General features: G+C 43.9%; 1 protein-coding gene across 3 annotated transcripts in view; it reads left to right on the forward strand.

The window, feature by feature from the left end:
* Positions 1–4,321: 4,321 nt before the first annotated feature.
* PTPN2 (protein tyrosine phosphatase non-receptor type 2) overlaps positions 4,322–13,492 on the forward strand; it is an 84,908-nt gene continuing 75,737 nt past the window's right edge. For 2 of the 3 annotated variants that reach the window (XM_045459646.1, XM_045459644.1), the window contains exon 1: positions 4,322–4,535. In XM_045459646.1, the coding sequence (XP_045315602.1) occupies positions 4,467–4,535 (69 nt within the window). In that variant the 5' untranslated portion in view covers positions 4,322–4,466. The remainder of the gene's footprint in view (positions 4,536–13,492) is intronic. The other variant, XM_045459645.1, reaches the window with a different exon arrangement.

The raw sequence follows: 13,492 nt of genomic DNA on the forward strand, positions 1-13,492 counted from the left end.
ATAAGAATCTATTCTCCTTGTAACAGGACACAATTGGAAACATTGGTTAAAATACCAAGGCTTTAACTAAATATTGTATTTGAGAGAGATATAAATAGACTTAGATGCAACCAGATTGCTTTAAGGAGCTAACGTTGACCTTATGGAGCCAATAAAGCCTATTGTAAAAATTGGCCTGGTACCAGCTTACAGGGTTCCCAGAAGCCTTACTAGGTAAGAAAAGTCACTTCAGGGCAAGCACAGGAACTTCAGGATATTTTGGGGACCTTGACAAGAGGAGAATTCGTCTAAATCTCTAGGTATTGCAGGCAAAGTCTTATGGCAAGTCCTTGGTGTGGCTTCTTAGCCTCAAGAGGCTTTTAAAAATTCAGTCGTAGATTCTTTACGAAAAGGTCCAGCCAAGTAGATTTAAAAGAGCCTAGTGGTCAATTACTATCCTTGATGTACTTATGTAAATAATCAGGCCAACTTTATTGAAACTAGATTTGTTTTGCAGATGAATTAGTCTTGCTGTGATTATCTTTGATCAAAATGAGAGCAATTGTACGGGGAAAAACTATGTTTCAGTAATATACTTTTGTGGATATAAATTCTAGTGCTGTTAATTGTCTTTGAGATTTTGTTTTCTACCTATAAACTGGACTAGACTGAATTCTTCTAATTTACTCCAAAATTCATCTATAACTCTTCAAACTGACATTTCCAATTTTCTCTCACTCTTCTGACTTGGAATCATTGAGAATTAAAACTGTCCTATTCCATGGGGCGCCTGGGTGGCGCAGTCGGTTAAGCGTCCGACTTCAGCCAGGTCACGATCTCGCGGTCCATGAGTTCGAGCCCCGCGTCAGGCTCTGGGCTGATGGCTCAGAGCCTGGAGCCTGTTTCCGATTCTGTGTCTCCCTCTCTCTCTGCCCCTCCCCCGTTCATGCTCTGTCTCTCTCTGTCCCAAAAATAAATAAACGTTGAAAAAAAAATTAAAAAAAAAAAACAACTGTCCTATTCCTGAACCCATGCAAGCCAAAGCTAGACAACTTGATATAAACTTCAGATAAATCACCACAACCATTAATGTACAGATAATCTTCATGCCCACCGCTGTGCACGCCATTCAGAAAGACCACCAGAGACATTCAAACTGCAAATCAGAAAAATCTATCAGATTGTTACTGCCTGCCCTCACCCATCCAAAGATGCTTCAAGCTGGACATCTAGAAGTCTTGCCTGGCTGCCTTCAGAATTCAGAAACTGGGATTATAATCTGCTCCAATTATGAACCTTTGTTCCCCCCCCCCCCAAATGGCTCTTATTAAATACGTGATTGCTTGTACCATAGACCTAATATTTGGAGCCCACCTCAATCACTGTCTTTCGAAATGATACCCAACTAGGGTTTTGTTGTTGTTGTGGTTTGTTTATTTATTTTTTTTGAGAGAGAGAGAGAGAGAGCATGAGCAAGGGAGGGGCAGAGAGAGACAGAGACACAGAATCCAAAGCAGACTCCAGGCTCTGAGCTGTGAGTACAGAGCCCAATACAAGGCTTGAACTCATGAACTGTGAGATCATGACCTGAGCCAAAGTTGAGGCTTAACTGACTAAGCCACCCAGGCACCCCTGAAATGAGACACAACTGTTTAACTGAACTGGCCTATTCTCAAGACTAAGAGCCTGGTTCACTGAGCTGGAGTAATCAACCAGCTTAACTTCTGGACTGTGAAACTTCTTGGGGAAGTTTCAAAGGTACAAGTGAAGGGGTTCAGAACAAGTCTCCCCAAGGGCACCTGGGTGGCTCAGTCAGTTACGTGTCCAACTCTTGATTTTGGCTTAGGTCATGATCTCATGGCTCATGAATTCAAGCCCTGAGTCAGGCTCTGTGCTGACAGTACAGAACCTGCTTAGGATTTTCTCTCTCTGCCCCTCCCCTGCTTGTGCTTTCTCTCTCAAAATAAATAAATAAACTTAAAAACAAAAAAGGACAAGTTTCCCCAAAATGTGCCACTTTGGCATGTGGACTATTTTCAGCTGAAGGCACTTAAAACCCAGCAGACTCAAGAAAAATTTTTACCTCTCCTTAAACTACCTGAAAGAATTTAGATAGGGGGCTTGGCTCAGAAAGAGAAGTTTACCAAGCGATAACTTTTTTCCCATACGGCAGGATAAACATCTAATTACCAAGTATCTTCTCTGCTTTTCTAATTGTTCTGTGAATCACCCTCCTCCTCTCTGAACCCCTTGGCCTCTATCCCATTCCTTAGCTTAAGATGGCATATAAGCCTCAATTGCCAGGTTTGTCCTTGAGTTTCATGGCCTTACGGGGCTCCCATATGCAGGTAACCAACTTGTTATTCTCGTTAATCTGTTTTATATTGATTATTAGAACCAGCCAAAGAAACTGGAAGGGTAGAAGGAAAACTTTTTCCCTCTCAACAATCTTGGGAGACACCATGTCTTTAACATAAATAATCGGTTTCAGTGACAGAACCTTAGAAACCAGGACTATTAGATTGTGGGATATTTCTGGAGGGACGTTTCATGTATTTATTTGTAAATTACACTATGTAAGGAGAAAGGCTGGCTGTCTGCTTAATTTTCTGTTACTATGATTTCTTCTACTTCCCACAGCGTATTGTCTTTACGGATAAAAATTTTCACTATGTATATAAGGACTCTTTTTTTTTTGCCCCATATTTTAATCCTTTCAGGCAGCTCTGTCTCATAGAACTTTGATGATATTTGTGCTCTGTGATACATTAGCTACTAGGTACATATGGCTATTGAGCATTTTAAATGTGGCTAGTGCAACTGAGGAACTGAATTCTTAACTTCTGTGAAAGAAAAAAAATTATTCATGAGATTTGTTGAAAATGGTGAGGTAGGAAGACTTTATTCAAAGTGAGGGGGACTATTGCAATAGGTATAGGACTACTGCAATGGGTTATGTAGTGGTGGAGAGATTGAAATCAACTTTGAATGGGACAGCATCTAATCAAGTAGATAAACTGAGGAGCTGTACAAATCGAAAAACTTTTAGAGGCAGAGGGGGCAGGAACAAATTACTTATACTAAGCAGAAAAGGAGATTGCTTACTGCAAAGTTACTTTCCTTCAGAGGATGGCAGCGGTCTATTAGGCAGATTACCTAACTAGTGCTGATCAGGTGACTCCTAATTGACTCATTTAAGATCCCATTTGTGGGAGAGCTAAAACAGTAATTAAGGGTAGGTTTGGTGACAGGGGGCTTAAGAAGCAACTCCATTTTAGGACTGTTGTCTTGTTTTTAACACAGAAAACAATCTACATTCTGACTAACCTAATAGGATTCTTGTTGAAGGCAGGCCAGGGCGATCAGACATCACCTGGGGGATAGTGGAAGATGAGGAACCTGATTAAATGTCCAGGGTGAACAGATATTGAGAATGGGGGATTCTGGATAAATTGGCTTAGTAAGATTCTTGCTAAAATTAGACAATGCAGAGAAACACGAAGTCCAAAAGTCAAGGCCTAGTTGAAAAAGTACTCAGAGGAACCTGTATAGAATTTGGTCAAGGTGTGAGTCTTTGTCATTTCATTTAATTTTAATTAAAATTTAAACTTCAATATTAGACAGCATAGCTAAAATTTTTCTAACCCTTCATATTTTTTATGATGATATAACAAGATACTGTAAGCATTTATAATTTACCAACAATGAATTACCTTAACCTGAAAAGAGATGATTTCCATAACCAGCATGTTTGGGCTGTAATAGATGACTTGTCCTTTTTATAGGTAACATTAATTTTTAATCGTGTCACGTTTACTTAACCACGTGTATTCTTCCTAACTCCGGGAGAGGAGTTTTGCTATAGTGGCTTATTTGGCACAAACCCCTCAGGTATACAAGAGCTGGCATCAGGGCTGGTTTATACTCTCTGTGAGAGCTGAGAAATTTGTTTCAAAATTGGACACAGGCTGCTAAACTGACCTAGGTGACGTTTAAAATAAAATGACAATATCGCATTAAAAAAAAATTAGGAGTAAAGAGAAAAAGAGAAATGGGACAGCAATAAGTAAGGAGGTCTTCCCAAGGGATTTTGTTGGTCCGCTCCATTCCTGGGAAATTCGCGGTATTGCTTCTCCTCCCCAGGGCCGGTGAGCACAAGTTCTGAGAACGGGTCACCTTCCGCCCAACTTCCCGACAACAGCCTCAGGGTGGTCCCCTTGGCCCCGCCCCCTCCACCTGGGCGCCCTATGGGCCACGCCTCCCCAGGGCGCCCCGCCCCGCCGCCGTCCGATTCCGGGAGGCGCGAGTCGGCGCGCTGACGTCCGACGCTCCAGGTACTTTCCCCGCGGCCGGCCGGGCCCGGCGTGGGGGCGGGGCGGGGTGCGGAGCGCGCATGCGCCGCAGCGCCAGCGTTCTCCCCGGATCGTGCGGGGCCTGAGCCTCTCCGCCGGCGCAGGCTCCGCTCGCGCCAGCTTGCTCCCGCCGCCATGTCTGCCACCGTCGAGCGGGAGTTTGAGGAGTTGGATGCTGAGAATCGCTGGCAGCAGCTGTACTTGGTGAGTCACGGGCTCGCGCAGCAGCCGCAGTCCTCCGCCGAGGACCCAGGCTCGCGCTCGCCGGCTCCCTCCCGCCTCCCCCGCCTTCTGCTCCGGGCGGAAGTGGCGGAGCGCGGGCCGCGTCAGGGGCGCGCGTGCGCCGACCGAGTCTCTGATCCCTTTGGAAAAAAATGACTTTAGATGGGGGGCGGGAGGGGGGGGGGGGGTTCTTCGTGAGCGCAAGCGCAAAGTCGGTTCTCGAAGGCGGCTCCACAGCGGCACCTGGTGGCGGGCTAGGACGGGCTCCGCGGCCGGGGGAGGGGAGACCCCGGGAGGCTGGGGAGTACCAGTGAGACCCGTGGGCGATCCGAGAAGCTGCTGGGGGCCGTGAGGAGCCTGGCGAGGCTTGGGCGGGGGGCGCGGGCGGGCGGCGGGGAGCCGGCGGCAGCCTCGCGGTCGCTCGCACGCTCTGGTGCCAGGCTCTGCCCATGGACACCTTTTTCGCTGGCCAGGTGTTCTGTGGCCGCGCGGGCGGAGGCGGACCGCGGCACCCATTTCCAAAGGCGCGGCCGGCTCTTGCCCCGGTTGTTGTGGGTGACTCCGGGGCCTCTCGAAATGGCAGTGCCTAACCGTAGTGGTGGCGGAAGCTCCCGGCGAATCAGCAGTCATCGTGTTTTCAGAGAGCGCAGTGTCTTCAGCGCGTGGGTCGTCCTCCACAAACAGCTTCCAGACACGAGAATAGGGTTTGGTTGTTTTAGTTAAAAGAAAGAATAAGGATGTTCTCTTTTAAATTTTATTTACTGAGGAATAGTTAACGTACAGTAAAATACACAGATTTTATACATGGAATTAAGCGAGTTTTCTAAATGTATATACCTGTGCAAGCCCCAAGTCAAAATAAAGAGCTTTTCCATTACCTCGAAGGTGCTGTCATGCCCTTCCATCTCAGAGACCACTGTTCTGATTTCTTACCGCCATACAGTAATCTTGCTTGTTGTTAAACTCGTCTGAATGGAATCATGTAGTTGAATTCTTTTGTGACTAGATTAACTTGAGAACCCTTTAATTCAAATAGGATTTTATGCCTTTTGAAATGATTTAGATGCTTGTTCTGTACTGTTTAATTATTAGCATATTATTCCCAAGATTGAATTGAGTGGTTGGTGAGTTAAATGCTGCTGCTCCTGCTGCTGGGTTCACTCTTTTTACATTAAAAAAAAAAAAAAAAAAAAAAAAGTTTTCCTGTAATTTGGATGATCCTGGGTTTTTCCCCATTTCATTTAGTTAAATGACAGTAAAAAGTGTTTCCTTGGTCATTATGATTAGAATGTAACATTTTCTTCTTGAACACATTATCAGGAAGTGTAATAAATACCCTGATTCACAGGAGTACAGAGTATGTTAGAATAGAGTACTAACTTTTAAGAATGTTGGTAAGGGCTTTACCATTTATAGAACATTTTAAATGCAAATTCTAGTAGGACTCTTTATGTGAGAGCCTGCCAGCTGTCTCTTCTCCAGTTACATTTGTTTAAATAGAAGCTTCTGTTTCCAAGTTGCTAGCAGTATATCAAAATACAGCTTTGAGAAGAGAAAGGTGAATGCTGCAGCTTAATTCAGCTTAACATTTTGGTTGGACAGTTTGATTTGGGGGGGGGGGGATGGGGGGTATCATTAATATCTTTGAAAATTTAATGAAAACTGTAATCCCTCTCACCAGAAAAATGTACTTTCTTACATCCACTGAAAATTTCACATTTAGTTTCAAGGAGTTCAGGAAACCCTTCCATGGACTCATGCCAAGGAATCCTTTAGTGGGTTGTTCATTGCTCTTATTATTTTTTCCTAATGGAAGAAGAAGAGCACTCGTTTGGTCAGTAGAAATCATGCAATAAATATACCCTCTCTCTCTGACCCTCCCCCTGTTCATGCTCTGTCTGTCTCAAAAATAAATAAACATTAAAAAAATAAAAAAAAAAAGGGGGGGGCGCCTGGGTGGCTCAGTCGGTTAAGCGTCTGACTCTGGCTCAGGTCGTGATCTCGCATTCCGTGGGTTCGAACCCCGCGTCGGGCTCCTGGGCTGACAGCTCGAAGCCTGGAGCCTGCTTCGGATTCTGTGTCTCCCTCTCTCTCTGACCCTCCCCCTGTTCATGCTCTGTCTGTCTCTGTCTCCAAAATAAATAAACATTTTAAACAATTAAAAAAAAAAAAGAAATCATGCAGTATACATGCTATTACAGTAAACGTAGGTCACGAACCAAGAAAGTTAGTAATGGAAAGCAAGTATAGGAAGAGATTTTCCTTTGACTCTAGAATATCCATTCAGCCACACTACAAATGTATTGAGCATCAGTGGTGTGCCAGTCCCTAGCTTTGGGCCTTGGAGATTCAACAGAGAATGCAACGGAGTTCCTTCTCTTGAGGAGTTCACATTCTAGGACTTGTTCTTTTGAGGGCCTCATTGCAATTCCCCATTTTCACTCATTTACTTGTAACACATCTATTATATGTCAGCATTACACTGAGTCCCAGCCTCAAGGATCCACCCTGCCATAGAGTAGTAAATAGGTAAGAAGATGAAAACATAAAGTAAGAAATGCAAAAGCTAGTGTTAAGCACAGGGTGCTGCCTAATCACCGAAGGGGTGCACCTGGGAATTCTGGTGATGCTTCCTGGAGAAGGGATGACCTTACCAAAGTCTTGAAGGACAAGTTGGCCAGGTGTAGAGAATAAAGGAGGGGAAAAGAATTAGTGCTCCAGAGAAGGAAGGAATGTGTACAAAGGCACAGATCATAAAATCCCATGAGGACTACCAACAAATTAGTAAGATCATTCTACTAGTGTGATGGATGGGGCTAACTGTAGGCAAGTAGCACAGAGAAGTAGTCTCTTGAAATAAACCTGAGGAGAAATGTTGACCTCCTGAACTAAGGCAGTGGCAGGAGGAATGAAGGAAGGGGGGATACACATTTGAAGTGGGAGAGGGATAGGTGTATTTGGTCTTGAAATTGTTCAATTCAGTTTGAGATACCTGTGAGACATCAAAATGGAAGGAAATAGTTTAATATATCAATTTGGAGTACAGGAGAGGCCTGAGCTGTAAATAGCATTTTGGAAATCATGAGCACATAGGTGGTCTTTGAGGTCCTAGATGTGGATGAGATCCTCCAGGGAAAATAGGGAGAGTTTGGAAATGCTGAAGGCCAACAACAGAAATCTTGACCACCAACAACAATTAAGGGCATAGGTAAAGAAAGAGGAGCTTGCTAAAAAGAGTGGAGAGGAATAGCCATGGAAGTGGGGAGACAACCAATGGTGGGTGTGAAGGGAGTTGATGGTCAGGAGGGCCACATGCAGCAGATGGCACAGTCAAAACTGAAAGGGCCTTTTGACTTAAGGACTGGATGATCAATAGATACCTTTTTTTTTTTTTAATTAAAAAAGTTTAATGTTTATTCATTTTTGAGAGAGAGACAGAGTGTGAGCAGGGGATGGACAGAGAGAGAGGGAGACACAGAATCTGAAGCAGGCTCCAGTCTCTGAGCTGTCAGCACAGAGCCCGGCTCGAGGCTTGAACCCATGAACCGTGAGATCATGATCTGAGCCAAAGTGGGACGCTTAACTGACTGAGCCACCCAGGAGCCCCAACAGATATCTTTAAAGAGAGCAATTTCAGTGGAGTACAGAAGTCAGATGCTGAGCATTGAGAAGAGAAGGTGGGAAGAAGTACAACCAAGCAAGTGTAGACTGTTTTTTTAAATAAGCTCAGCTTGACCAATGGAGTGGGGAAGGTAGCTAAAATGAAGCACATTTATGTCCCTTCACTACTGAAAACCTTCAGTGGTTTCCCATTGCTCGTAATGTAAAATTCAGATCCTTCTGTGGCTTGCAAGACCACATGGCCTGCCTGCCCATACGACTTTCTTCCCTCTTTTCCCCTGGGTTCTGTTCCTTGAAAAGTGCATGACCATTCTCCCCTGAGGGCCTTCATAATTGTAGCTGTCTTTGCCTTAGCACAACTTCTCCCCTTTTTCCCCGCACTTTTGCTTAACTGCCTCCTACTCATCCCTGAAGTCTCACTTCCTTAGGGGGTGCCTTCCTGACCCTCCCATGCAGGATATAATCCCCTGTTACATACTCCATAGCATCACATGACTTCCCCTTTCATAGCAATGTGTTGGATGCAATGCAGCAGCAGATTATTTAGGGAACACAAATTTGCATTAAGAAACCACTGTTAACTTGAGTAGGGAAAAGTGTTTAAGTGGGCTCTCTGCTTTGATTATCACAAGACAGGGTGGTATTTGTGTTAGGTTTTTTGTTGTTTTTGTGTGTGTGGTGTTTTTTGTTTTTTGTTTCGGCAGTGCTAACTGGATTAGGAAAAGAAAAGCTTTGCTGTTTTTTTTTTTGTTTTTAACTTTTTAAATGTTTATTTGTTTTGAGAGAGATGGAGAGCACAAGCAGGGGAGAGGCAGAGAGAAGGAGAGAAAGAATCCCAAGCAGGCTCTGTACCATCAGCACAGAGCCTGGTGTGGAGCTTGAACTCATGAACTGCAAGATCATGAACTGAGCCGAGATCAAGTCAGCTGCTTAACCAACCGAGCCATGCAGCTGCCCCAAGAAAAGCTTTGCTCTTGAGCAAAAAGTAGATGTAACTAGAAATTGGACTTGCTTAGTGGTATGAGAATTTTTACTTTACACCTTCTTGAAAGTCTTGCAGAACAGTGAATTTATTATTTGAGTCTGAAACTCTTCAGCCCCTTACTTTTTTTCACCCAGTTTGAAAAGTTGGTTTTATAACACAGCTTTTGATAATAGGAGATTTTGTGTCAGAGCCAAACAGACTATGAATTTATCTTTTTCACTACCTCATCAGAGCTTCATGCAGGCAGTGCCAGGGCCTTGCACAGCATCAGGCACCTAGTGGGTACATGGTAAATATTGTTGAATAATGACTTCTTACCAGAAAAGGGAGACTTGATATGTTTACATGTTGGGGCGGGGGTGGGGGGAAGGATAAGCCTAAAGAGAGAGGTTGGAGGTTGAAAAATAGAAGGAAATACTGTTGGAGCCAGAAACCTTGGAAAGCAGGTGCTGATGGGAGTAAGAGCACACAGGTTGAAGAACTGGCCTTGAAAGGGCACAACTAGCAGTAGTGAGATTGCTAGAAAAATCTAATTTGGTCTGACTGACAAACTAATGACATTAATGTAGTCTGAGGTTAACTCTCGCTTTTTGAGAAATGTTCATGATTGCTTTTTTGCTTTTAGTCACTGCTGATTGCTGTCTGAATCAGTCTGGGGCATGAGAGGGGCAGAGAAAGAATGGAGTTTTGTGAGCTTTCAGGGAAGGGAGTACAACTGTAGGGAAATAGCAAAAAAACAAAAAATGTAAGCCATGGAATAATGTTTCTAGTAAATGGTAGCTCAGAAAGAATTTGGTTGACTAATCAGAGTTTAGGAACCATGGAACTCTTACCTGGTCATTTTTCTTTATTAGAAATTTGTAGTTCAGGATGCCTGGGTGGCTCAGTTAAGCGTCCAACTTCAGTTCAGGTCATGATCTCACGGTTGGTGAGTTCGAGGCCTGCATCTGGCTTTCAGCTGTTTAGCGCACAACCTGCTTTGGATCCTCTGTCTCCCTCTCTTTCTGCCTCTTCCCCGCTTGCGTGTGTGCACATACACTCTCCCCCCACCCTTACCCCCCCCCCGCCCTAATAAATAAACATTAAAAAAAAGAAATTTGTAGTTCAAATATTGTCAGTAAGAGCAGGTTGTGGGTTTTTTTTTTGTTTTTGTTTTTAATGTATTTATTGTTTGAGAGAGAGAGAGCTTGCACGCTAGCAAGTGGGGAAGGGGCGGAGAGAGGGTCAACAGAAGATCCAAAGCAGGCTCTGCGCTGACAGCGGCTAGCTCTATGCGGAGCTCAAACCCCATGAGTCACAAGATCATGACCTGAGCCTAATGCTCAGTCTACTGAGCCACCCAGGCGCCCCAAGAGCAGTTTTTTACTACTTGGGCGTCAACTACGTTTTGGAAGTAAGGTATCAAGGGAAGTCTTCTAGTATTTATAGTAGGTAGTCATAGGGTAAAAAGCAAAGCCTGCTTACTCTAAAACACTTCCCTTTGTATTGTGTACTACACTTTGCCCTGCAGTTGTTTAATCTTAGGGTTTGGGGTTTCACATCGTTGCATGTGCTCTTGCTGTATCAGATTCCTTGAATTTCCTTGAAAATAGCCTGTTTTCTCACACCTTGGAGTCTGCACATGTTGGATATGTTCTGTGCCTACCTTATCTATCTAGGAAACCTCTTTAAGACTAGACTGTGGTCTCTTTAGGCAAAGCTATATGTTCCTTCTCTGATTCCTGAACCCTCTATGTTCTTTTATTGGAGTATAAATCACATCGTTTTAGAATTGTCTGTTAGCTCTTTAAGGAATGCTTTGTTTTTGTTTCCCCACCATTATCCTGTAGTTCTGAGATGTTAGATGCCCAGTAGTCACTAAACAAAATAATACTGTTTCCTTTTAAAATGTCAGCACCTTGGGGCACTTGGCTGGCTCAGTCAGTGGAGCATATGACTCTTGATCTCAGGCTGTGATCTCAGGGCTCTCCACATTGTGTGTAGAGATTACTTAAAAATAAAATCTTAAAAAGAAAATGTCAGCACCTTGGTTTATTCCAGCCCCCTCATTCACAGCTGAGGAGACACCCGTCCAACATGAGGTTATGATTTATGTAAGGTTACCATATCCAGTGGTGATACAGATGGGATCCAAATCCTGTCCTTATTTTTTTATTGTTTATTTAAAAAAATTTCTTTCTGGGGCGCCTGGGTGGCTCAGTCGGTTGAGCGTCCGACTTCAGCCAGGTCACGATCTTGGCGATCCGTGAGTTCGAGCCCCGCGTCGGGCTCTGTGCTGACGGCTCGGAGCCTGGAGCCTGTTTCGGATTCTGTGTCTCCCTCTCTCTCTGCCCCTCCCCCGTTCATGCTCTGTCTCTCTCTTTCCCAAAAATAAATAAACGTTGAAAAAAAAAATTCTTTTTTTACATTTATTTATTATTTTTTTTTTTTAATTTTTTTTTTTTAACGTTTATTTATTTTTGAGACAGAGAGAGACAGAGCATGAACGGGGGAGGGGCAGAGAGAGAGGGAGACACAGAATCCGAAACAGGCTCCAGGCTCCGAGCCGTCAGCACAGAGCCCGACGCGGGGCTCGAACTCACGGATCGCCAAGATCGTGACCTGGCTGAAGTCGGACGCTCAACCGACTGAGCCACCCAGGCGCCCCTACATTTATTTATTTTTGATAGAAAGAGACAGAGCATAAGTGGGGGAAGGGCACAGAGAGAAGGAGAAACAGAATCCAAAGCAGGCTTCAGGCTCCGAGCTGTCAGCACAGAGACCGACGCGGGGCTCGAACCCACAAACTGCGAGATCATGACCTGAGCCGAAGTCAGATGCTCAACTGACTGAGCTACCCAGGCGACCCTGAATCCTGTCCCTATAATTCTCATTTCTGTGTTACCCCAATTTGTCAGTGTGACTGCTTACATTGCTTTCTCCTTAAGATCTACTTGAGATTAATGGAACAGAGGGAGTCATTTAAATTTTTCATAGCAAGGAGGGAGTGGAATGTGTTATAATAGGTGGGGTCATTTTGGGGATTGGAGGCCTTTAACACAGTATCTAGGATCCATCGATTAGACTGGAAAGTGATTTCCAAGTCCCCTGAAACTGTATGTGTGAGTGTACCTGAGTATTTCATTTCTAGGTGATTCCATAACTTTTGTCACATTCTCACATGGATCTCTATGACAATAGGTAAGGACCACTGCTTTAAGAGAGAGCAGCCTTGGGAATGGTGCCCCAATAGAGAATATATAACTGGAAGTTATAACTAGGTTTGCCTCTGTGTAGTACTGATGCCTGTCTGCAATTGTGGAAATTCAGACAGTCACAGTTGTCCCCTAGCCTTTCTAGCTTGCCTCTTTTTCAGTTTTTTGATTTTAATGTTTATTTGTTTTTGAGAGACAGAGACAGAGCACAGGCAGGGGAGGGGCAGAGAGAGAGGGAGACAGAATCCACGAAGCAGGCTCCGGGCTCCGAGCTGTCAACACAGAACCCAACGTGGGTCTTGAAACCATGAACCATGAGATCATGATCTGAGCCAAAGTTAGACGCTTAACCCACCAACTGAGACACCCAGGCGCCCCTAAAAAATTTTTTTTAATGTTTATTTATTTTTGAGAGAGTGTGAGCAGAGGGGCAGAAAGAGAAGGAGACACAGAATCTGAAGCAGGCTCCAGGCTCTGAGCTGTCAGCACAGAGCCCAATGCAGGGCTTGAACTCACAAGCTGTGAGACAGATCATGAGTTGAGCTGAATGAAGTTGGATGCTTAACTGACTGAGCCACCCAGGTGCCTCACTTTTTTTTTTCTTTCTTTCTTTCTTTCTTTCTTTCTTTCTTTCTTTCTTTCTTTCTTTCTTTCTTTTTAAGCCACTTGTATTTCCTTTCTTTTTTTGATATGTTGGAGATCTTTACACACTGAAGAAGTTAAGCTTTTGTCATATATTGCAAATACTTTTCAACCTATCAGTTACCTTTGACTTTGATTATGGTATTTTTTCATGTAGAAAACTTACGTGTTTGCAAAATCAGATTTATGAGCCTTTCTAGGTTTTTGTGCCATGACTTAGAAAGACCTTGTCTATCTAAGGTAGCCATCCAATTACATTTTTTTTGTGTGGGAAAATATATAATAAAATGTGCCATTTTAGCCATTTTTAAGTGTACAATTCAATGTCATCGATTCCATTTATATTGTTGTGCAACCATCACCGCTGTTTCCAAAACCCTTTCAGCACCCCCAAATAGAAACTCTGTACCCATTAAGCAATAACTCCCTATTTCCCCCTCCTCCTGTTAACTTCTGCTCTACTTTCTATCTGTGAATTTGCCTATTCTAGAGACCGC

The sequence above is a fragment of the Leopardus geoffroyi genome, chromosome D3, assembly GCF_018350155.1.
Source record: "Leopardus geoffroyi isolate Oge1 chromosome D3, O.geoffroyi_Oge1_pat1.0, whole genome shotgun sequence".
Lineage (NCBI taxonomy): Eukaryota > Metazoa > Chordata > Mammalia > Carnivora > Felidae > Leopardus > Leopardus geoffroyi.